The 26,699-nt window shown below is 44.1% G+C and overlaps 1 protein-coding gene across 2 annotated transcripts in view; it reads right to left on the reverse strand.

Moving 5' to 3' along the window:
- The window catches only part of LOC124555242 (dihydropyrimidine dehydrogenase [NADP(+)]), a 285,759-nt gene that overhangs the window by 1,045 nt on the left and 258,015 nt on the right, over positions 1 to 26,699 (reverse strand). For both annotated transcript variants that reach the window (XR_006968528.1, XM_047129102.1), the window contains exons 18-19: positions 21,677 to 21,834; positions 4,846 to 4,954 (exon numbers count right to left, since the gene is read on the reverse strand). Coding sequence is in view for 1 of the 2 variants with exons in the window: in XM_047129102.1 (XP_046985058.1) it covers positions 4,876 to 4,954; positions 21,677 to 21,834 (237 nt within the window). In the remaining variant the exon portion in view is untranslated. The remainder of the gene's footprint in view (positions 1 to 4,845; positions 4,955 to 21,676; positions 21,835 to 26,699) is intronic.

Here is a 26,699-nt window from a genome sequence, read left to right on the forward strand (position 1 = left end):
GAAAGGAAAAATATTCAACAACTACTATTAACGTCACACGTAATATTTAGAGTATTTGTGCAGTATTAACTATTAGAGTATACTTTAGATGCATGGAAGCTACGGATAACAATTTTCTGTGGGTCAAGTAGTAGAGATATTTTCATCTTTAGAAAACAGTTGATAGTCCACTTATTACAGTGGCAATCCTTTTCATCATATGTCTCAAGACAAATTTTTCTGGATAAGGAGACAGAACATTCAAAGTGATCAACAATGTTATGGGTGAGGTCCTGCAAGGCTCAGGGCTAGGTCCTGCCCAGTACTTGTCTTTCACAAATGAAGTACTGAAGTTGGACTTATAGAAATTGTTTTTTTAATTGTTTTTAAGTGTTTTTTTTGTTCCGCAGAGGACAATAATAGCCCAGCGAGCTTACCTAGGTTTGTTAACACCTCTTGTTGGCAGACCAAGGGTCTCAGACAGCGATGTCGTTGACATGTAGGGCTATCAACCTCAGGTGTCAAGTCTTGGGTTACCCACTGGCAGTAACTTACTTCACATCAGAAAGTAATTCGATAGAACTATCTCATTAAGTGACTTGGACCCTTCAAAATGAAGAGGACAGTCAGTCCTGTTTGTTTTTAAAACATTAGGCTAAAGGCTTAGAACCTATGACAGCTTAATATATCAGTGGTTTTTATATTTTCAGAAGTGATACATGTGAAACTGAATTCTTGAAACATAAGTTAGGTTTGGAATTCAAAGGAAGGGAACAGCTAAAAATTGTTCAGGGATGAAAATCAAATATGAAAAGATAAATGGAATGTTGATTTTGAATCAAGAAAAGTATATTGATTGGCAGTTGGAAAGATTCAATATCGCTGCAAAACTGTAAAAACTGATGTTGGAACTAAATTTGATTTTCTAAGTGAAAAAGAAAATAAAGTAGATGATGTTCCTTATCAAGCTCTAATAGGTAGTTCAATGTATTTGTCTATACTTACGAGAACAGATATTTCAATCAGTGTCAGCTATTTAAGCCAGTTGAATTAATTCATATCCTAACAAGGATTGAAAATGTGCTAGGAGAATTTTGAGATCTTTAAAGGAGGCTAGGGCTTATTGTCTGAAGTTTACTGAAGTAGATTTAGAATTATGTGGTTTTGTAGATCCAGAGCGGAAAAATTGGTCCCAAGGAAGGAAGTCATATATTGGTTTTATTTTTAAATTCTGTGGCTCTGTAATTTCATGGCAAAGTGCTAAGCAGAAACTGTTGCTGTCTCTAGCACAGAGGCTGGGTGTATGGCTCTTTCTGAGGCTTAACATGAGACAATTTATTTAAAGAATTTATTGCATGAATTCAGAGGCTATAACAAGCGTGTAACTTTATTTAATGATGTTCAGAGTACATTAAATTTGTCTGTCATTCATTCAAATCATAAAATGTCACAGCATACTGATGTTAGTTAGATATAATTATACAAGCGAAGTTGTTTCTAACACAGCTGTAAAAACATTGTATTTACAAACAAGTGATATGCCAGTAGACATAATGACAAAGTGATAAAAAAAAGACGAACATAATGAATTTATGAACTGTGTGTGTGGTCTTCAGTTTAGAGACTGCTTTGATGCAGCTCTCGATGCTACTCTATCCTGTGCAAGTTTCTTCATCTCCCAGTACCTACTGCAACCTACATCCTTCTGGATCTGCTTAGTGTATTCATCTCTTGGTCTCCCTCTACGATTTTTATCCTCCACGCTGCCCTCCAATACTAAACTGATGACCCCTTGATGCCTCAGAATATGCCCTACCAACCGATCCCTTCTTCTAGTCACGTTGTGCCACAAATTTCTCTTCTCTCCAATTCTATTCAAAACCTCCTCATTCGTTATGTGATCTACCCATCTAGTCTTCAGCATTCTTCTGTAGCACCACATTTCGAGAGCTTCTATTCTCTTCTTGTCTAAACTATTTATCGTCCACGTTTCACTTCCATACATGGCTACACTCCATACAAATACTTTCAGAAACGACTTTCTGACACTTAAATCTATATTCGATGTTAATAAATTTCTCTTCTTCAGAAACGCTTTCCTTGCCATTGCTAGTCTACATTTTATATCCTCTCTACCTCGACCATCATCAGTTATTTTGCTCCCCAAATAGCAAAACTCATTTACTACTTTAAGCGTCTCAATTCCTTGTTAACTGTATGGACCAAGATATTTTTAAGATAATCATTTGAATGTTCTTATGTTAGCTTGTTGAGCTTAGTCAAAAGCATTCAGATGAACGTCTGTGGACTCGTGTGAGCCATGATCTTTGTATGTCTTTGCTTTTATGTGCCATTAAATTTGCTTTGCTCATTCTCACTACGTGTCCACTCGACCGCCTGTTTACTTGGCAGTGTGCACCTGCTGCTGCGTCATATATTGTCTTCGTCGTATAGCATGTCATGTAGCACACAATGCAGTATAAATGTGTGGTCTGATGAAGTGAGCAGTAGTAAGTTTATTAGTGTGCTCAATACACTTAGTTCACTGGCAGTATCCACATCCGATAGCACCCTTCCGCAGAAATTTCTGGAGAATGCTTTGCCTAAATTTCTGGAGGACGTTTCCTTGCAATTGTGCTGTAGTTTGTGGTTTCAGTATGATGATACTCCAGCGCACTTTCATCGTAGAGCCAGGCTATATCTCACAGAGAGCTTCAGGCAAAATGAAAATGGAAGGGGATGCCTAGTCTCTCGGTCAATGCACTCCCTTGACCTCATATCTCTTGACTTTATCTTCTGGGGCTATGCAAAGTCCCTTATATACTCAGTACGAGCAGGAACAGCACCTGAGGTTTGATACTATCAGAGGGAAGAGCGGATATTACAGAGGATCAGACAAAACATTGTTCGTCATTGCACATTATGTAACGGTGCTGATGGTCGTCACATTGAACACTTGCTCTATAGTAGTAAAGCAGCAAATTCGGTTTACAGTATTTTATTGTACTCTACTGTCAATAAACGTTTTTGCAGACTAGAGTATTACGGTGTTTCATTTAGCCTATCGAATGTGTAGAAAGTGCATAGTGCTTTAGAAACTTTATTTCACATTTCCGGCTATAGGTTCCTTGTTGCAAGATGTTCTGAATTTCATATACTACCATCTCTCAAAATTTTAAAACTACGTTCTGTAATACTCTGTATGTACCGCTTTCCCTCCTAAGAGTCGGCAGCCTATTTTCTCTGCTGTTGCGGCAGATATTTGCAATTTAATTTTTCCGACATGTAGCTGGAGTCAGCCCAACCAAATACTCCTCATCACGTCTTTCATGCGACGTCCAGTGTCGACGAAAACGTCGGTTTATTTCTCGTTACGAACAAAATTGTTTACGCGCGCATTCGCTAAAGCAGTGCCAAATTAGTCTAGCGCGATATTCGTTTTATCGAAAAAGAAGTTTAAGAAGGTCTGAAACATGTGACTTCCAGTTCAGATTCCTATCAGTACAAACACTTCGAGTTTAGAAATTCTGTTTCATTTATTGATTTACCCTCGTGTAGTTGACTCACCATAGATCTTTGTGATATTTCTTTAGTGATTATTCTCTAGCTGAAGACGCTGTTTCATTGTGCACTATTCCTAAGTTATTTAATGCAACACTTTAAATTCTCTTAGTTAGATAGGGTGAAAAGCAGATACTAACAGGGCCTCTGATACCATAACATCTGAGCTTCTGTAGGAGAATACGAGGACTATTCCGAAAGTAAGGTCCAATAGGTCGTGAATTGGAAGCCAATCTGAGAATTGAAAATGTTTTATTTGCTGCAGTTACCTACACCTTCCAGCTACTTTTCTATGTAGTCGCTGCTCCAACTTACACATTTGTCCTAGCTTAGTACCACCTTTCCAGTACCCCTGTCATAGAATGCAGCCGCCTTTGTTTTCCGCCAATTCTCTACGCTTGTCTACAGCTCATTCACTGTGCCAAGAAGTTGTCTTCAAAACCGGCGGTTCATGTGAGCGGTGATAAAACTCAGGGGCATCCAGTTATGGGCTGTAATGTGGATGATCAAACACTTCCCATCGAAAACGCTGCAGGAGCAACTTCATTGCCCCTGCCGAGTGCGGTCGAGAATTGCCATGAAGAAGGAACTGCATGACAGTTGTGTTATGTGGGCTGCATGACATCAGGCGTAATCTCTCACTTGGCCTTCATACTTTGCGGAAGACACTGTTTAACTAGGCGTCTTTATGTGCACACTGTGCACTCCGAATTGAAAAAAGCGACTTTACACGATCGACAGGTATACTAGAGGCATTGTCCAATACATCTCTGCAAAGCTTTACCGGATTTTCACTGTGGTTTCCCTTACGCGCCCGATCGGACCTTACTTTCCGAATAGCCATCGTATTATGAACTGCACATTTGACCGCTTTGGACGAGTCACAGAAAGTAACAGTTGGCAACATTCTTTTTCATTTAAATTTTGTAGAGTATGAACTGTGAATGGAAAAATAAGGTGATTTGTGGAGAGACCCTTTTGAAATCCAAATTGAGACAGACTAAATGATTTATGAAAGATGTATATTATAAAACTTTCATGTTTTTGTAGTTGCTTCGAAATGGAGGTAGTAGTAAGGCTGGTTGGTGATTATTAATGTCTTGCTCACTAACTTTCTTGCAAAGGTGGTCTGAAAATAAAAGTCAGCATTTAAGGAATTCTTGTAGAAGACAATTAGAGAACTACCCACGTTTATACGGCTCCCCAGAAACGAACGGAAAATTTAGTAGAGAAACCTACTGAGACACAAGACATAACTTGAATTAGCAAGTGGCGTAACTATGCTGTAAATACAAAGGCGATTACCTGCTGTAAGGACTGCGATGCACCAATTTGTCAGTACACTGGCTCGAGTGTCCCGTTTGCGAAAGGCACACCACGCTTGATTATGTGCGGTGTTGTCCTCGGAACCATGCTGCAAAAGACAAGTAACATTCACGTCAGGCACTTTATTTTGTCGCAGTAAATTTCTATAACTTACAACCAGCTAATGTAAGCAATAGAGACGGCTCTAGCCTATATCTAGCTATAGCCAGGTTGCGAGCACTACCTTGACGCCACCACATCTAATTTTAAAGTTAGACTAACCACCTAATACAGCTCTAGTACTGAAAAATATACTGAGATATTAATTTTGTTTTAGGATTTATTTGGAAACACCTTTTGTAGAACCTACGTTTATTAACACACAAAAAACACTGAAACATATGATTAATCAATTAAAAAAAACACGTTTACGGAAAATCTACTTTCCGAACTTGAGTACTCACAAAATCCTAGGCAGTGTCAGTACTTTCAAATCAACTTACAGCAGGGCCCAATGAAATAAGTGAGTTGCAAGCGTTTAGCAGCTGTTGTTGTTTGTTTAGGGCGGTCAATATCGTGGTTATCAACGCCCAGTTTAGAAGCCTGTCACTAATATGAAACGGATCTGTTAATCATGATTGTATGTGAAATAAAATTAGTAACAGATAGCTTTGTGTACAAATTAATAGTTAGCCTAGTGGTGGATCATGCATTCAGCCTTGAACGACCCTCCTGAGCCGATGCCCGGGAGCAGAGGACACTTTGCACCCTCTTGTAGGGTCGCCATTGTTGAGGAATTTGCCAGAACGATGACGCTTTAACGTCTCAGCGATGGCGGGAGGCTATAGACGGAACGGTTGTTCAGTTGGACAAGGACTGAGAAGGAAATCGAGCGTGGCTTACCCTGTGGGAGTGAGTTAGGAAAATCACGGAAAATATAAGTGTGGACGGCGGCTGGTTGGTAACTTTATGCACAACGCGACGGTGTCAGCTGGACAATTCGTCACTTTTCCCTTCCCAGTTGAATCTTTATCCGTGGCATGTTATTTCAAAACTCGAATCAAAGATCATTCCTCTCCCCCAGAATATCTTAAACCGTTTACCCAGCGAGTTGGTGCAGTGGCTGAGATGTTGGATTAAGATGCTCTATTTGCCAGTGGAACAGGAAAGCAAATGGCAAGCAGTGGACAGGGTACCCTCCGCCACGCACAGTACGGTGGCTTGCGGAGTATGTATGTAGAACTAGACGTAGATGTAGAAGACTGGGATTGAAATCCCCATCCAGCCATTCAGATTTAGGCTTTCCTTGGTTTCCCTAAATCGCTCAAGGAAAATGTCATGATGGTTACTTTGGAAAGGACTCTACTCCCTTTCAAAACCGTGTACAATACAAGTTTGTGCTCCGTCTTCTAAACGTAATTGTCGATGGGACGTTCTTTCTTTCCTTCCTTCCTTCCTTCTTTTTTTTAAATACTGGATGTATTAATTTGCGCATTACACTCCGTAGATACGTTCCATTGCTCAGATGAGCCACACATAAATGTGTGCTTCGTGTGTCAATGTGTACTGGAGATTTAGAAAGCTTTTTATTACGCGAGATATTACAGATTTCCTTAGGCTGCACTTTATTGATGTTGATTATTCATATAACATGCATGATATATCGAAATACTCATTCCATTATCATATGTTTTTGGGGAACAAACCATATCCACATAAATTCAATGAAATACGTCCTTGGAAGGATTGCTGATAACCTGCGGTATCCCGCAATACCACTATTCCATGTAGGTAAAACCACGTTAAGTTAGGTGAAAACTTTTTATTTTGTTTGCAGCAGATACGAAACTGAAACTGAACGCTATGCCTATATTCACATTGAATTTCACTTGACCCACTCTGGTTCCCATTGCCCAATGTGACCTACTCTAGTTCCGGTTGCCCGACTGACGTGCGATCAGCACCACTCAAGTCCTGCCCGTGATTCATGTCTAGGCACCAGCACTAGATATTCTTCATAACGAACACTGGAGTGCTTCCTGGTTGAGACAAGTGCACCAACTCAATTGCACTTTTACAATGCCTCTCATACTCTACGCAGTCGGATAGGACAGGCTGTTCAAGACTTATTATAGAAAAAAGGTGGGCGTATTGCGGGAGAGATTCCGATTTGGGAATATTTGACAGGGGTTTCCAGTTCTGGCATTTGCCTTACAAGCAAGCGAAATTTACACAAGAAAACTGTTAGATACCAGGGTGATCAAATTATTTTAATTTGTTACTGGGGCAACAGTGTACTTGTCATCCAAGTGCGTGTGCGTGCGTGCGTGCGTGTGTATGTGTGTTTGTGTGTGTGTGTGTGTGTGTGTGTGTGTGTGTGTGTGTGTGTGTGTGTGTAGCTATTTAGGTGCATGAAAAAAATCGATGGCTTGTTAGACGAATGCTGAAGCGTCCTGCCCTCCCAGAGCATGATGGTGGAAGTGATATGCAGCTTCGAAGCTGGTATAGTGCGTGTCAGTTTGAGGCGGGGGTTCATTGGATGAGCATATTTTTTACCTTGTTGGTTTTATACACGTGTCACGGAGAAAAGTCAGCAACGAAGTGTGTGCTTTTCAGCCACACAGAAATTTTTTTTTACAATGAATATACCAGGTGTAAAAGTATGAAACCGAAAGCCGTCAGTGTAGGGCCCGTGAGACCGCGTCTGCAGCACTATTTGCTTCCTGCAACGGCCGACGACGTATGTCAACACACAGTAACCCAAGTTCCATACACCGGTATCTGTTTCAAAGCCATAAACATGTCGAGTTTTTTTGCCTACGAACCACGATTTGTGGACAGCATTGGTTTTCTCTTATCATTTGAAGAAAACTGCTGCAGAATCGCATCGAATGTTTGTCGAAGCTTTCGGCGAGCGCGCTCTAGAGAGAACACATTGTTTCGAGTGGTTCAAAAAATTCAAAAGATTTTGACGTGAGAAACGACTAGTGTGGGAAACCACCGAAAAAGTTCGAAGACAACGAATTGCAGGCCTTATTGGATGACGATGATACTCAAGCTCAACAGGAACTCGCGGAACAACTGAATGTGATGCAGAAAGCCGTTTCTCTTCGGTTGAATGCTATGGGAAAGATGCAGAAAGTGGGAAAATGGGTTCCGCATGAACTGAATGAAAGACAGCAAACACATCGAAAGACAACTTGTGAAATGCTGCTCACCAGACACAAAATAAAGTCGTTTCTCCATCGAATACTGACAGGTGATGAAGAATGGATCCTCAGCGTCGTAAATCATGGGTGAATCCAGGCAAACCATCGACATCCACTGCAAGACCAAATCGCTTTGGAAAGAAGACAATGCTCTGTGTTTGGTAGGACCAGAAGGGTGTCATCTATTATGAGCTGCTAAAACCCGGTGAAACCGATAACGCTGCTCGCTCCCAACAGCAAATTATCGATTCAAATCGAGCATTACGTGAAAAACGACCAGAATATGGAAAAAGGCAACACAAAGCCATATTGCTCCATGGTAACGCCCCATCAAACACAGCAAAACAGGTCAGGAAAACGATCGAGGCGTTCAGTTGGGAAATACTAGGGCATGAGGTTTACTCTTCAGACTTGGCTCCGTCCGATTATCATCTATTTGCATTACTGGGACACGCTCTCGCTGAACAACGTTTCAGTTCGTATGAATACGTTGAACAACGCTTCAATTCATATGAATATGTACAAAAATGGCTCGCTGACTGGTTCGCTTCAAAAGAAGAACTGTATTTCGGCGTGGCATTCATAGCCTACGGAGAGATGGGAGAAATCTATAAATAGCAATGGAGATTATTTTTAGTAAAATATTGTTTATCAGTTTCAAACAACAGACGTGTAGTTATTGCAACCAAATTCCGGTTTCATTCTTCTACACCTCTTAAAGTATTTAAAAAGCTATAAATATTGATGTAGTATTTTGGAAATATATGATCTCGGTTGGATGATGAGGATGATGATAAAGACTACTGTGGTGTCACCGCCAGACACCACACTTGCTAGGTGGTAGCTTTAAGTCGGCCGCGGTCCATTAGTACATGTCGGACCCGCGTGTCGCCACTGTCAGTGATCGCAGACCGAGCGCCACCACACGGCAGGTCTCGAGAGACTTACTAGCACTCGCCCCAGTTGTACGGACGACGTAGCTAGCGACTACACTGACGAAACCTCGCTCCTTGGCCGAGCAGATAGTTAGAATAGCGTTCAGCTAAGTCCATGGCTACGACGTAGCAAGGCGCCATTAGCCTTACATAGCTTGTATCTAAAGAGTCTCACTTGTATCGTCAAGAGCGATGTACAACAAGGATGGATTAAAGTTAAGTATTCCAGAAGCTACGTACTTTTCTTTATAGCATTCATTACGTATCCTGTTTCAGACCTCACGCCATCCTTCGTGAGCGTATAGCGTGCATTACGGTCCCCTCAAACCACACTGTGTCGGCACTTCTGTCGACACATCAACTACCATTGTGATCTTCGTAGAGTTGATACATGTACACTGAGGAGACGAAAGTCATCGGATCGGGATGGCACTTATACAGATGGCAGTAGTATCGCGTACACAAGTTACATAAGGGCAGTGCATTGGCAAAGCTGTGATTTGTTATCAGGAGATTCACACGAAAAGGTTTCCGACTTGATTACAGCCAGACGACGGGATTTAACAGATTTTGAACGCGGAATGGTGGTTGGAGCTAGACGCGTCGGACATTCCATTTCGGAAATCGTTAGGGAATTAAATATTCCGAGATCCACAGAGTAATGAGTGTACCGAAAATACCAAATTTTTAAGGCAATACCTCTCACCATGGACAACGCAGTGGCCGACGTCCTACACTTAATGACTGGGAGCAGCGGCGTTTGCGTAGAGTTGTCAGTGCTAACAGACAAGCCACACTGCATCAAATAACGGCAGAAATCAATATGGGACGTAACCGTTATGGCAGTCCGGCGAAATATGGCGTTAATGGGCTATGGCAGCAGATGACCGGCGCGAGTGCCTTTGCTTACAGCAAAGCCTCTCCTGGGCTCGTGACCATATCGGTTGGACCATAGACGACTGGAAAACCGTGGTCTGTTCAGATGAGTCCCGATTTCAGCTGGTAAGAGCCGATGGTGGGGTTCGAGTGTGGCGCAGTACCCACGAAGCCATGGACCCAAAATGTCAACAAGGTACTGTGCAAGCTACTGGTGGCTCAATAATATATGGGCTGTGTTTAGATGGAATGGACTGGATCCTCTGGTCTAACTGAACCGATCACTGACTGGAAATGATTATGTTCAGCTATTTGGAGACCATTTGCAACCATTGGTGGACTTAACCTTCGCAAACAACGATGTCATGTCACTGGGTCACAATTGTTCTAGATTGAATTGAAGAACATTCTAGACAATTCGAGCAAATGATTTGGCCATCCAAATCGCCCGACGTGAATCCCATCGAAGATTTATGGGACATAATCGAGAGATCAGTTTGTGCACAAAATCCTGCACCGGCAACACTTTCGCAATTATGAACGGCTATAGAGGTAACATGGCTCAGTATTTCTGCAGGAGACTTCCTACTACTTGCTGAGTCCCTGTCACGTCGGGTTGCTGCACTACGTTGGGTAAAAGGAGATCCGGAAAGAAATCAGTGACCAAGGAATAGAAAAGGAACTGAAATCACTCAACAGAGGAAAGACCACTGGACCTGACGGGATACCAATTCGATTCTACACAGAGTACGCGAAAGAATGTGCCCCCCTTCTAACAACCGTGTACCGCAAGTGTATAGAGGAACGGAAGGTTCCAAATGATTGGAAAAGAGCACAGGTAGTTCCAGTTTTCAAGAAGGGTCGTCGAGCAGATGCGCAAAACTATAGGCCTATATCTCTGACATCGATCTGTTGTAGAATTTTAGAACATGTTTTTTGCTCGCGTATCATGTCATTTCTGGAAACCCAGAACTACTCTGTAGGAATCAACATGGATTCCGGAAACAGCGATCGTGTGAGACCCAACTCGCTTTATTTGTTCATGAGACCCAGAAAATATTAGATACAGGCTCACAGGTAGATGCCATTTTCCTTGACTTCCGGAAAGCGTTCGATACAGTTCCGCATTGTTGCCTGATAAACAAAGTAAGAGTCTTCGGAATATCAGACCAGCTGTGTGGCTGGATTGAAGAGTTTTTAGCAAACAGAACACAGCACGTTGTTCTCAATGGAGAGACGTCTACAGACGTTAAAGTAACCTCTGGCGTGCCACAAGGGAGTGTTATGGGACCATTGCTTTTCACAATATATATAAATTGTGTGGGAAGTTCCATGCGGCTTTTCGCGGATAATGCTGTAGTACACAGAGAAGTTGCAGCATCAGAAAATTGCAGCGAATTGCAGGAAGATCTGCAGCGGATAGGCACTTGGTGCAGGGAGTGGCAACTGACCCTTAACATAGACAAATGTAATGTATTGTGAATACATAGAAAGAAGGATCCTTTATTTTATGATTATATGATAGCGGAACAAACACTGGTAACAGTTACTTCCGTAAAATATCTGGAAGTATGCGTACGGAACGATTTGAAGTGGAATGACCATATAAAATTAATTGTTGGTAAAGCGGGTGCCAGGTTGAGATTCATTGGGAGAGTCCTTAGAAAATGTAGTTCATCAACAAAGGAGGTGGCTCACAAAACACTCGTTCGACCTATACTTGAGTATTGCTCATCAGTGTGGGATCCGTACCAGGTCGGGTTGACGGAGGAGATAGAGAAGATCCAAAGAAGAGCGGCGCGTTTCGTCACAGGGTTATTTGAAAGGCGTGATAGCGTTACGGAGATGTTTAGCAAACTCAAGTGGCAGAGTCTGCAAGAGAGGCGGTCTGCATCGCGGTGTAGCTTGCTCGCCAGGTTTCGAGAGGGTGCGTTTCTGGATAAGGTATCGAATATATTGCTTCCCCCTACTTATACCTCCCGAGGAGATCACGAATGTAAAATCAGAGAGATTCGAGCGCGCACGGGGGCTTTCCGGCCGTCGTTCTTCCCGCGAACCATACGCGACTGGAACAGGAAAGGGAGGTAATGACAGTGGCACGTAAAGTGCCCTCCGCCGCACACCGTTGGGTGGCTTGCGGAGTCTAAATGTAGATGTAGATGTAGATGTAAAATTAGGGAGTATCCTGTGACTTTTGGCACCACAGCGTATATTGGGTAGGTCGATGTTGGCTCTGTCCATTGCTGGACTGGTACACTTCTTGTGTCATTCATAATCGATTTACAGTGATTACTATCTGAATTCTATTCCTGTCAATTAATAAAATGTTTAACGCTTGAAATAAGTACCGACAGTGATTGTTACGATTAAGTAGTCTACTTTCATAGTAATTCCATCTCTTTACTAGAGGCTGTTTTGCATGTGATTTTTTCCGTAGTTTATCTGGGTCCATGATGAGTAAAGGTCCTGAGAGAGGCACAGGGCAATGACTCGGTGTCCGGTTGGGTCCTCCTGGGAGTTTCGACTTGGCGTTGAGAGGAGGAAGGGACTGGGCTGACACGATGAGTCTACTAATGGTTGGTACACGCCTTAACACAAGCATTCTTTGGGCCGGGCGTCTGGGCACCGCGTTCTGGAATTTTTCACACAAGGCACCCTGTGCAGTTTGGGGTCCATGCCTACCTTCACAGAAGTCATATGACATAGCGTGATGAACACCTGCACTCACACAGAGAATCGTACGAATAAAACGGAGAATGTACTTTATTCTCCGCATTTCAGAGAACGTTCTAAGGTTCGCATGAATAAAGTGAGTCGGAGAATATACTTCACCTGAGAATGTTCTCAGCTTAAGTAAAAGGGTGGGGGAAGTTGCTCAAGGCGAAGAACTTTCTCTGATTTCGTATGAATAAAATTAGAGAAGTTCCTCACAAGTGGGGAACAGTCCCTGTTTTTTGACGTGAGGTCTGTAGAATACTTCGAGCTGAGTAAGTTCTGTTGAGGTTAAGTTTTACCTAGTTTGTTTTTTAGTAAAATTGGCAAAATTTATATCACTCCGAAGGCAAAAAAGACCTACGTAGCCCGACGAAATACTAAAGTGAGAAAGTGTAGAAGTTCATACTGGCTTAACATTAAAAACATTATTTGGCTGGCAAACTTCCTTCCCGAAAATAATGAAAGAAGAGGGGGGCAACTTTTCAAACGGAGGAAAAATGAAACAATTTTTGTGCTGTTTAGCAGACCCAGGTTTGTAGACTGGTGTAGGAGATGACTTAGGTATACACCAAACAACTGTGTCACTGACGTTTTCAGATGTTCATCATCATGTTTTGTCACAGCATAAACCTTATATTTTGTTATGTTAGAAATAAATAAGTGGATCAGAAAAATTAATAATTGTCATATTACAAACCTAGCGATCTGTTTCTCGTAACAAAACTGACCGAGCGACCACTTAAGTACTTGGCGCGCGAACCGTGGCACAAACTCATTGTTTCAGCTTCAATCCTTATCGAAGGATCATTATACGCCACATTTAACAAAAATTATCTCGTGTTAAAAATCTCCGACAGGGTTCAGGTTTCGAGAAGGCTAGATGAAAATGTCTTAAGATTTCGTTCGCATAATGTGTTCACCTAACTTCAATAACGAAAAAGTTTCCCATACGTCGATCGCCAGAGAATACATTTTCGTAAACTGTCCTTGATCGTCTTAATAATTTGCTGCCGCACATTAAAGAAAACCCGAAACGTAATGCAACTCTTCCAGAACACATTGATGCCGATTCCATATTTTTGCATTGAATAGTTTGCCCTGTTTGAGTGAGATTAATGGAATCTAAGACTATCCATGGGTTCTGTGCCAGTCGCGGCAGACGAGACACACCGAGAACTTTCTCAAGGAGGGGACGTCATGACAAAGAACTCCCTCGTCAGAGATTATGCTTGGAATTTTTTTCTATACGAAACTGAGAACCTTTTCAGAATATGTACACTCCTGGAAATGGAAAAAAGAACACATTGACACCGGTGTGTCAGACCCACCATACTTGCTCCGGACACTGCGAGAGGGCTGTACAAGCAATGATCACACGCACGGCACAGCGGACACACCAGGAACCGCGGTGTTGGCCGTCGAATGGCGCTAGCTGCGCAGCATTTGTGCACCGCCGCCGTCAGTGTCAGCCAGTTTGCCGTGGCATACGGAGCTCCATCGCAGTCTTCAACACTGGTAGCATGCCGCGACAGCGTGGACGTGAACCGTATGTGCAGTTGACGGACTTTGAGCGAGGGCGTATAGTGGGCATGCGGGAGGCCGGGTGGACGTACCGCCGAATTGCTCAACACGTGGGGCGTGAGGTCTCCACAGTACATCGATGTCGTCGCCAGTGGTCGGCGGAAGGTGCACGTGCCCGTCAACCTGGGACCGGACCGCAGCGACGCACGGATGCACGCCAAGACCGTAGGATCCTACGCAGTGCCGTAGGGGACCGCACCGCCACTTCCCAGCAAATTAGGGACACTGTTGCTCCTGGGGTATCGGCGAGGACCATTCGCAACCGTCTCCATGAAGCTGGGCTACGGTCCCGCACACCGTTAGGCCGTCTTCCACCCACGCCCCAACATCGTGCAGCCCGCCTCCAGTGGTGTCGCGACAGGCGTGAATGGAGGGACGAATGGAGACGTGTCGTCTTCAGCGATGAGAGTCGCTTCTGCCTTGGTGCCAATGATGGTCGTATGCGTGTTTGGCGCCGTGCAGGTGAGCGCCACAATCAGGACTGCATACGACCGAGGCACACAGGGCTAACACCCGGCATCATGGTGTGGGGAGCGATCTCCTACACTGGCCGTACACCACTGGTGATCGTCGAGGGGACTCTGAATAGTGCACGGTACATCCAAACCGTCATCGAATCCATCGTTCTACCATTCCTAGACCGGCAAGGGAACTTGCTGTTCCAACAGGACAATGCACGTCCGCATGTATCCCGTGCCACCCAACGTGCTCTAGAAGGTGTAAGTCAACTACCCTGGCCAGCAAGATCTCCGGATCTGTCCCCCATTGAGCATGTTTGGGACTGGATGAAGCGTCGTTTCACGCGGTCTGCACGTCCAGCACGAACGCTGGTCCAACTGAGGCGCCAGGTGGAAATGGCATGGCAAGCCGTTCCACAGGACTACATCCAGCATCTCTACGATCGTCTCCATGGGAGAATAGCAGCCTGCATTGCTGCGAAAGGTGGATATACACTGTACTAGTGCCGACATTGTGCATGCTCTGTTGCCTGTGTCTAAGTGCCTGTGGTTCTGTCAGTGTGATCATGTGATGTATCTGACCCCAGGAATGTGTCAATAAAGTTTCCCCTTCCTGGGACAATGAATTCACGGTGTTCTTATTTCAATTTCCAGGAGTGTATTTTGCTCTGAGAATCTTATCCTGAGAATATTTTCTTTCTTTTTTTTCATAAAAGGCACAGTCTTAGTTATTAGAACCAGTGTCGTGTGGCCAAAACACATTTCAAAGGAACTTTATTTTGCACCGACCCCGGCCAGGATGGCCGAGCGGTTCTAGACGCTACAGCCTGGAACCGCGCGACCGCTGCGGTCGCAGGTTCGAATCCTGCCTTGGGTATGGATGTGTGTGATGTCCTTAGGTTAGTTAGGTTTAAGTAGTTCTAAGCTCTAGGGGACTGATGACCTCAGAAGTTAAGTCCCATAGTGCTCAGAGCCATTTGAACCATATTGCACCAACGGGTAGTCTTTCGAGAACGCTGTGTAAGGGGAAATCAGTAACAAATAGAGATCTCTGCATTCCGTAAGAAGCAAAAGAGCTGGATTGAGTTCAGGAATTGTTTTCTCGTTGTAAATCGATGGACCAATTTTCTGGCTTCGCTTCACGTGGGGTGAACGCCATCTTGCCTAAAAAGTTACAAGCGGGCTCTACATTGGTTAATCTTAAAAAATAGCAGAGAAGAGGAAGTCAGGGCACCACTTTCCGAGAAATATGATGTGGAGATTAGATATTTCCTGAAGTGGAAAACTTATCTTAGGAGTGGTAATACAGCTTACAAGGGAACCTCCCCATCGCACCCACCCTTAGTTATAAGTTGGCACAGTGGATAGGCCTTGAAAAACTGAACACAGATCAATTGAGAAAACAGGAAGAAGTTGTGTAGAACTGTGAAAAAATAAGCAAAATATACAAACTGAGTAGTTCAAGGGAAGATAAGAACAATAAGGACAGCAGGAACGCAGGAGCGCCGTGGTCTCGTGGTAACGTGAGCAGCTGCGGAACGAAAGGTCCTAGGTTCAAATCTTCCATCAAGTGTAAATTATAATCTTTTATTTTCAGTTTATGTGACAAACTCTTATGTTTTCATCACTTTTTTGGGAGTGATTATCACATCCACAAGAAAACCTAAATCGGGCAAGGTAGAAGAATCTTTTTACCCATTCGCCAAGTGTACAAGTTAGGTGGGTCGACAACATATTCCTGTCATGTGACGCACATGCCGTCACCAGTGTCGTATAGAATATATCAGATGTGTTTTCCTGTGGAGGAATCGGTTGACCTATGACCTTACGATCAAATGTTTTCTGTTCCCATTGGAGAGGCACGTCCTTTCGTCTACTATTCGCACGGTTTTGCAGTGCGGTCGCAAAACAGAGACACTAAACTTATTACAGTGAACAGAGATGTCAATGAACGAACGGACAGATAATAACTATGCAAAAATAAAGAAAGTAAAATTTTCAGTCGAGGGAAGACTTGAACCAAGGATCTCTCGGTCAGTAGCTGCTCACGCTACCACGGGACCACGGCGCTTCTAAGCACACTTCCTCCATGATGTTGCTTATGTGGTCCATGGACTACTCAGTTTGTATATTTTGCTTATTGTTTCACAGTTCCACACTTCTTCCTGTTTTCTCAATTGATCTGTGTTCAGTTTATCAAGGCCTATCCACTGTGCCAACTTATAACTAAATCTGAGGGGGGTGCGATGGGGAGGTTCCCTTGTTAGGATCGTCTGAGAACTTCGTGCATCGGAATGAAACGATCGGTTAACGTTATAAAACTTTTGCTACGAGGGGAGTGTGTTGTCTTATTGACAAAAACAGCAGTAGCCAGCATTTTTCGCAGCCTTTTTCACTGACGCATGGGAACTGGGGTGGGCATGTAGAGAGGAGAAAATCTCTGTGCTGGTAGAGAACACTTCGGCTGGGGACTCGGAACGATGCGCTTCAGCTGCGGACACACAATGATACGCTTGATCTGGGGACACGGAAGTAAGCGCGGCATCTGCAGACGTAGGGAAGTGCTGTACTAGCGATCAACAGCTGATGTGTTGCAGTCCGTAGCAGATGACGGCCCCCACCACGTTCCACAGCACTGAGTGCAGAATGTGTTGAGAAACCGCAGCTTGGGCGAGTAAGATGTGAGAATTACCGGAAACTGATAGTCGTGTTGTTAGGATCGATTACGTTCTGCAAATCTTATCCTTTCCTCGAGTGACTGAAGGCTCATTCGTGTCTTGATCACTGATGTTATTTGTTTGTGGTATTTTCCGATTCTTCTGGCAGATTCAATCACTGTGTGTCCACTGCGGATTTGTCATCCCATAACTCATTGGCAGATTCCGGTTTTATCCTATTCACCTAAACTATCCAGTCTTTACCGTGACATTCAAGTGTTAGATTAGAGCCGTCCCATGTCAGTAATTGGCAGTTTTCGTATTGTCTGCATTTGTTGAGATCGAAAAAAATCTTGTCATGACTTCTTATTCATGCATATGTTAGCAGGGAGCTTTACAACAAACAGGAATTAATATGGACCATTGTTTTATTTCACAGTTAGATGATCACCCTGTTTGCCACCTCTGTCCTAGTAGTTATCCGTTGCTCGACATCTTTTATTAAATGTGTATGAGTACATGGAGAGTGACCTGACTATCGGCCAGTCCAGAAGATATGGACCATTTCGATATCCACACGGGTATGTCTAAAGCTCAGCTGTACTCTCACAGGCGGTGTTGTAGACCGAAACGAGACTATTGTCTGGAGCTCGGTGATCAACTTCGGATCGATACTGCGGAGGAATGGACACATGAGTAGGAAGGTGGAAGCAGAATGAGGATTCGGAGCTAATATAGTGGATGTGAGTTGGAGGAATGAGTTTGCTGGGGGGGGGGGGGGCATATTTGAGGGTTGAAGTTGTAAGTAGGCTGTTTAGGTTTTTATCTTGGTAACGCCACGTAGCGCTCTATATGAAAATCACTGACTGTGCTGTGTGAAGTCTGTGGCTGGTTTGCGTTGTTGGAATATTTGCTATTGTAGTGTTGGGCAGTTGGAATACTTGCTATTGTAGTGTTGGGCAGTTGGAATACTTGCTATTGTAGTGTTGGGCAGTTGGATATGAACAGCGCGTAGCGTTGCACAGTTGGAGGTGAGCCGCCAGCAGTGGTGGATGTGGGGAGAGAGATGGCAGAATTTTAAGAGGGACGATCAGGACGTGTGTCCATCAGAAAGAGTAAATTTGTAATATTGGATGTCATGAACTGATATATATATATATATATATATATATATATATATATATATATATATATATATATATGATGATGACTTTTGAACATTATTAAGGTAAATACATTGTTTGTTCTCTATCAAAATCTTTCATTTGCTAACTATGCCTATCTGTAGTTAGCACCTTCAGTAGTTAGAATCTTTTATTCAGCTGGCAGTATTGGCGCACGCTGTATTGCAGTAGTTTGAGTAACGATTTTTGTGAGGTAAGTGATTCATGAAAGGCATAGGTTATTGTTAGTCAGGACCATTCTTTTGTAGGGATTATTGAAAGTCAGATTGCGTTGCGCTAAAAAAATATTGTGTGTCAGTTTAGTGATGATCAGAATAAGTAAAGAGAGAAATGTCTGAGTACGTTCAGTTTTGCTCAGCTGTTTGAAAATCAAATAACGTAAGAGGTTTATCAGCACGGTAATTCATTAATTTTTCTAAGGGGATGTTTCATAAAGTGAAGGCAAAGTATCTTGCCACGCCTGCAGAGGGGACAAGATGCGGCTGGATGGGGTTCTGCTATGCACAGTAGAATGGAAGTAGGATTAGACAAGGACTATAGACACGAGAAAAGGAAATGGAGCTTGTCGCGAAAGAATTTAGATGAAATTCATGACAGGCGGCCAGCGTGACTTGTTGAAGGGTATAGGTAGACTCAAAGGTCTGGATATTTTGCAAATCGATGTTAACAAAATGAAAATATCTTCGGCGTAATGAATGCTTAGTATCCTCGCCAGACTCGAATATCACGCACCAGCGTTGGCCATCCATGGATTTCGTGTCAGTTGGGAAGACCGTCTGGCGGCATAAGCTGCGAGGAACGTGTGCGCACTTCCTAATCCAGTTGTGTCGATTTTTCCGATGCTTTTCAATTGCCGACGTTATTTTCGCATTTAGCTACTCACTTGCTCTTGGTTTTTCTCTCGGTTTGCTATCGTGGCTTAGTGTGTACGCTATTGACGATTTTTCGCTTTCGTGTTTTGGAATACTCTCGGTTTGTCCTTTCGGGTTTGTGCACTATCCTCGCCGTCGACCACTAGATCCTAAAGGCCACATGGTAATCCCACATTTGGGTAGTGCGTTACTAAAGAATGGTTTGGATGGAGTGGCGTATCGAGAGGGCAGATGGGGACAGCAACTCAGAATTTTTGGGGGAAACGTTGCCTTACATTAATGGGGGAAGGTAGGGTCGTATAGGTAACAGATATTATATTGGGGTGGGGATTGCAGGTTGGGAAATTGTTCCATGGGGGATCTGACTTTGCAATGGGGACAAGGGGGCAATTTGTAGAATCGTAAGTCAGATGGTCCCTGTACGTTAAGCATTTCAGACAACTGTGTGGTTTGGTTCAAAAATGGCTCTGAGCACTATGGGACTCAACTGCTGAGGTCATTAGTCCCCTAGAACTTAGAACTAGTTAAACCTAACTAACCTAAGGACATCACAAACATCCATGCCCGAGGCAGGATTCGAACCTGCGACCGTAGCGGTCTTGCGGTTCCAGACTGCAGCGCCTTTAACCGCACGGCCACTTCGGCCGGCCTGTGTGGTTTGGCCAGGAAGATTCAGCATTATGTCTCTGGTAGTAAATCAGTAATTGGGTAAATTAGTAATTGGGTAATCGATAAAAAGGCTTCTGAAAGTATGTTGACAAATGTGGGACTAGGGCTACTGCAGATGAGAAGGCTCTTTGGAACTGGAAATTGAGGTTGATGTCGAGTTCTCACTCAGCCTCCTCTGCTGTTATCTAAGCATCAACTCTCTTCATTAGAACAACCATGAGGTAGGGGTTCTTCGTTACAGGAGAACTGAGTGGGCACAAAGATTAAGGGTGAATGAAGGTTACAGCAGGAAGTTTTTACAACAGGAGGGAATAGAAAATCAGTTGCATCAATTCCCCATACTATTAGCTTTTGGTGCCTTCCTCTGTATCCGATGTCTCTAACGGACATTAGGAGGTAACTAATTCGAGCTTTCACCACCAGTATTTGGCCGCCAAGGGGAGGAGAGGTGGTGGCATAACGTTCCTGTCCACCAAACGTTGGACGAATGTCTCGGATTAAAGTCCCAACCTCTCTGCAGTGTCTCATGAAGTGAGGCCGTGTTATACTGTTAATGGTGGTCCTTCTGTCAGATGGGAAAGTTAAGCTAGGTAGTCCGCTTGGTGCTGTTCAAGAGGAGTAAGTTATGTACGGGCGATCATCATTATACAAGACATCAGTGACACGATGATATACACACACATACCAATTGAAGTCACCAACACGCTTATCAGATCCTTTATTGTATGATTATATGATAGCGGAGCAAACACTGGTAGCAGTTACTTCTGTAAAATATCTGGGAGTATGCGTGCGGAACGATTTGAAGTGGAATGATCATATAAAATTAATTGTTGGTAAGGCGGGTACCAGGTTGAGATTCATTGGGAGAGTGCTTAGAAAATGTAGTCCATCAACAAAGGAGGTGGCTTACAAAACACTCGTTCGACCTATACTTGAGTATTGCTCATCAGTGTGGGATCCGTACCAGATCGGTCTGACGGAGGAGATAGAGAAGATCCAAAGAAGAGCGGCGCGTTTCGTCACAGGGTTATTTGGTAACCGTGATAGCGTTACGGAGATGTTTAATAAACTCAAGTGGCAGACTCTGCAAGAGAGGCGCTCTGCATCGCGGTGTAGCTTGCTCGCCAGGTTTCGAGAGGGTGCGTTTCTGGATGAGGTATCGAATATATTGCTTCCCCCTACTTATACCTCCCGAGGAGATCACGAATGTAAAATTAGAGAGATTAGAGCGCGCACGGAGGCTTTCAGACAGTCGTTCTTCCCGCGAACCATACGCGACTGGAACAGGAAAGGGAGGTAATGACAGTGGCACGTAAAGTGCCCTCCGCCACACACCGTTGGGTGGCTTGCGGAGTATCAATGTAGATGTAGATGTAGATCAGATACGCTTAAAACGCACCTCTCATACACCGTGTGAAAATGAGCCATTGTGCGTTGTGGGAGAAAACGCTTCCCACTTAGGCTTCGAACAACACTTCAGCGTCTCCCAGTTAACAATATCATACGACACTCTTTTTGTCTTTTTATCACCTTTTGGTGATACGATAGTGTTCATGACGTGGTAAACAGAATAACCACTACTAACGCATTCACACGTCTGACAAGTTCGCAATAGCCCCCTTTTCTTGATTCCACTAAGTTAGACAGAGCACATTATAGTAGAAGGACTCACGTGATGCAGTCGATGATGGGGCAGACGGAGAGGCAGAGGGCGCAGCCCGTGCAGTCGTCCGTGACCCGCGCCATGTGCGTCTCAGGGTCGAACTGGATGGCCTGGTAGCCAGAGTCGTTGCACGCCATATAGCACTTCCCACAGTTGATGCACAGGTCCTGGAAAACACATCACATGCCGGTATAAAAAACTACAGCTTTGCCACAACTTCAGCGATAATCGTACTTTGTCACATCGTTGATTTTTATTTTGGTTATTGAAATACACTACTGGCCATTAAAATTGCTACACCACGAAGATGACGTGCTACAGACGAGAAATTTAACCGACAGGAAAAAAATGCTGTGATATGCAAACGATTAGCTTTTCAGAGCTTTCACACAAGGTTGGCGCTGCAGTCATGGACTGTGCGGCTGGTCCGGGCGAAGGTTCGAGTCCTCACTCGGGCATGGGTGTGTGTGTGTGTGTGTGTGTGTGTGTGTGTGTGTTTGTCCTTAGGATAATATAGGTTAAGTAGCGTGTAAGCTTATGGACTGATGACCTTAGCAGTTAAGCACTACAGGATTAAAACAAAAAATTACCTACAACGTGCTGACATGAGGAACGTTTCCAGCCGACTTCTCCTACACAAACATCAGTTGACCGGCGTTGCCTGGTGAAACGTTGTTGTGATGCCTCGTGTAAGGAGGAGAAATGCGTTCCATCACGTTTCCGACTTTGATAAAGGTCCGATTGTAGCCTATCGCGATTGCGGTTTATCGTATAGCGACATTGCTGCTCGCATTGGTCGAGATCCAATGACTGTTAGTAGAATATGGAATGGGTGGGTTCAGGAGCGTAATACGGAACGCCGAGCTGCATCCCAACGGCCTCGTATCACTAGCAGTCGAGATGACAGGCATCTTATCCGCACGGCTGTAACGGATCGTGCAGCCACGTCTCGATCCCTGAGTCAACAGATGGGGACGTTTCCAAGACACAACCATCTGCACGAACAGTTCGACGACGTTTCTAGCAGCATGGACTATCAGCTCGGAGACCGTGGCTGCGGTTACCCTTGTCGCTGAATCTCAGACAGGAGCGCCTGCGATGGTGTACTGAACGACAAACCTGGGCGCACGAATGGCAAAACGTCATTTTTTCGGATGAATCCAGGTTCTCTTTACAGCATCATGATGGTCGCATCCGTGTTTGGCGACATTGCGGTGAACGCACATTGGAAGCGTGTATTCGTCATCGCCATACTGGCGTATCACCCGGCGTGATGGTATGGGGTGCCATTGGTTACACGTCTCGGTCACCTCTTGTTCGCATTGACGGCACTTTGAACAGTGGACGTTACATTTCAGATGTGTTACGACCCGTGGCTCTACCCTTCATTCGATACCTGCGAAACCCTACATTTCAGCAGCATAATGCACGACTGCATGTTGCAGGTCCTGTACGGGCCTTTCTGGATACAGAAAATGTTCGACTACTGCCCTGGCCAGCATATTCTCCAGATCTCTCACCAACTGAAAACGTCTGGTCAATGGTGGCCGAGCAACTGGCTCGTCACAATACGCCAATCACTACTCTTGATGAACTGTGGTATTGTATTGAAGCTGCATGGGCAGCTTTACCTGTTCACGCCAGCCAAGCTCTGTTTGACTCAATGCCCAGGCGTATCAAGGCCGTTATTACGGCCACAGGTGGTTGTTCTGGGTACTGATTCCTCAGGATCTATGCACCCAAATTGCGTGAAAATGTTATCACATGTCAGTTCTAGTATAATATATTTGGCCAATGAATACCCGTTTATCATCTGCATTTCTTCCTGGTGTAGCAATTTTAATGGCCAGTAGTGTACTTTAGGTAGAGAGACGTTACACAATTTTTCTGACCAGTTTAAGTGATTATTTTAGGTCTAATGCAGAATAGCACATTGTCTCTGAATCGTAAAAATCAGAATTAAACAACAGAATAGACTAAGGTCACCTGATACCCATATGCTCTAGAAGAATGCAGTAAGAACACGTGAAAAATTGTCGGTTATTTAGCCATACATCTTTGTGCCAGGGTTTAATTGATTGTGTATGGCGGTGGTTATACATCGATACGTGTAATTCTAACATGGATAGAGTCCAATGTTCTTCGAACTGGGCTATAAGAAAGTACATTCATCCACCACTGGTACACAAAACAGTTACACGAATTCGTGGCTCGACTATATAACTTTTTGCTATGTGGTCGAAGGTAGACAGCAGAAAATGTACATTCTCGGGTGATACGACAGCTGTCGTTCACAGGGAGCTGCCTGCTTCACTGTGCAGATTGCAGGAAAATATAATGAACTGGAAAAGAATTAAACTCAAAGTGAGCCATGCGACGCCAACCGGTCAGCCTGCCAGCCTCTGCCATACAGCGTCATGTGGGTATGGTATGCAGGGACGTGGGTTTTTCCAAAGCTGCCACTTCTCATTCAAGTAGCTCCTCAACCGGCCCCACGAGACTGAGTGTTCTACGTTATAGTACTCCCACCAAGGAAACACACTTGGCAGTATCACTAATTGAACCTGGGGTGAGTCACATAACATTACCATTGGAAACAGCTCACAAACCACAACAAACACTGAATAACCAATTCCGCAGACCGAAAGTGAGGAGAGGGGCTGGTGCAATTGTTTTGTATTAGCCAATTACACCATTACTGAGAAATGCACAGAAGTATGATTTTCAACACAAACTTATGTTTTTTTTATGTAAACCTGTTATTATTTTTATCACAACTGAAAATAGAAAAAAATACTTAATCAGTGCTGTTTCTTATATTGTAAAATGTTAATTACATCCAGAGCAACTTGTAACGTAAAGTTGACGCTTGAGGAACTCCTCAGCAGTTCAAACCTGTGTATCGGAGGGAACCGAATTAATTAGGGATACAAAAAGAACAGTGATGTAATGTAGGTACAGAAGAGACATGAACAGCACGTTACGGCCACATGCTAACAGTTTTATCAGTCTTTTTCTCTGAAAAATGCTGTACGGCACTGATCTGTTAGAAGAAAATGAACATTAACATGAGAATGTACTTAAACATTTTTTTTTGTTTTCAATTACAGAATGTAAAAGAGTGTGCCCTGACATTTCAGGCCAATAAATGTTCAAAGTGGTACCGATCATTTGCCGCCCACATTTGCAATCTACCGCGTAATGAATGTCTTACACGAAGCAGTACATCTGATGTAATGTTGCCACAGGCTGCGTCAATGCGATGTTTCATATCCTCTGGGGTTGTAGACACATCACGGTACACGTTATCCTTTAACGTACCCCATAAAAGAAGTCTAAACGAGTAAGATCAGGAGAACGGGCTGGCCAATTTATGTGTCCACCACGTCCTACGAAACGCCCGTCGAACATTCTGTCAAAGCGTCAGCCTAGCGTTCATTGCAGAATGTGCAGGAGCACCATCATGTTGACACCACATACGTCTGCGCGCTTCCAGCGGGACAATTTCTAGAAACGTTGGCAGATCATTTTGTAGAAACTCGATGTATGTTGCAGCTGTTTGGGTGTCTTCAATGAAGTGAGGACCAATGAGATGGTCGTCAATTACGCCGCACCATACATTTACATTCCACGGTCGCTGTCGCTCTACCTGTCGAAGCCAACGAGGATTGTTAACGGACCAGTAATGCATGTTTCGTAAATTCACTGCACCGTGGTTTGTGAAGCCTGCTTTATCGGTAAACAGGTAGAACTGCAACGCATTAACTGTTAAAGCCCATCGACAGAAATTGACTCTGTTATTAAAGTCATCTCCACGTAACGGCTGCTGCAGCGGCAAATGATACGGGGCCCAGCGGTTCTAGCCGCTACAGTCTAGAACCGCGCGACCGCTGCGGTCGCAGGTTAGAATCTTGCCTCGGGCATGGATGTGTGTGATGTCCATAGGTTAGTTAGGTTTAAGTAGTTCTAACTTCTAGGGGACTGATGACCTCAGAAGTTAAAAAAAATGGTTCAAATGGCTCTGAGCACTATGGGACTTAACTTCTGAGGTCATCAGTCCTCTAGAACTTAGAACTACTTAAACCTAACTAACCTAAGGACATCACACACATCCATGCCCGAGGCAGGATTCGAACCTGCGACCGTAGCGGTAGCGCTGTTCCAGACTATAGCCCCTAGAACCGCTCGGCCACCTCGGCCGGCCTCAGAAGTTAAGTCCCATACTGCTCAGAGCCATTTGATACGGGTGAAATTTGTGACGATGAAGTATGCGCATTACACTACTTTGACTCATTGCACTGCCTCTAGCGATGTCACGTGAACTCATGTGTGGTTTCACGGCAACAGCAGCTAACACACCAGCTGCACCTGCTTCTCCTGTGATGGGTTTGTTACGGACCCGTTTGCGTGTTACGACCATACCTGTTGCATACAATTGTTTGTAGATGTTTTCAAATGTGCGGCGCGTTGGATGATCTCTGTTCAAATGGTTCAAATGGCTCTGAGCACTATGCGACTTAACTTCTGAGGTCATCAGTCGCCTAGAACTTAGAACTAATTAAACCTAACTAACCTAAGGACATCACACACATCCATGCCCGAGGCAGGATTCGAACCTGCGACCGTAGCGGTCGCTCGGCTCCAGACTGTAGCGCCTAGAACCGCACGGCCACTCCGGCCGGCGATCTCTGTCCAGGTGCCTTTCTGCATACAACCTGCAGGCTGCAGCTGCACTTTGTCTACACACGCCATAGATAAGTATCATCTCTGTCTTTTCAGAGTTGGAAAAAACCATATCCACAGTTCTTACGACACTGTACACACTGTTGCACTTGCGACCTTCTCACGTTCCTACTGTGCGTACTTCGGTTCTTACTTGTGAACAGTACACTGTCACAGACGTACGGTAACGCAGTGTACTACAATTATTCTGAGACACTGAGACAGCCAAACTCGTAAACATCGTAGTCTTCGTAAACATACCCCTACAGTTATTGTTTGTTACAACACGCGACTGAGCGTCTGAGGTTTC

Source organism: Schistocerca americana, chromosome X, assembly GCF_021461395.2.
Source record: "Schistocerca americana isolate TAMUIC-IGC-003095 chromosome X, iqSchAmer2.1, whole genome shotgun sequence".
NCBI lineage: Eukaryota > Metazoa > Arthropoda > Insecta > Orthoptera > Acrididae > Schistocerca > Schistocerca americana.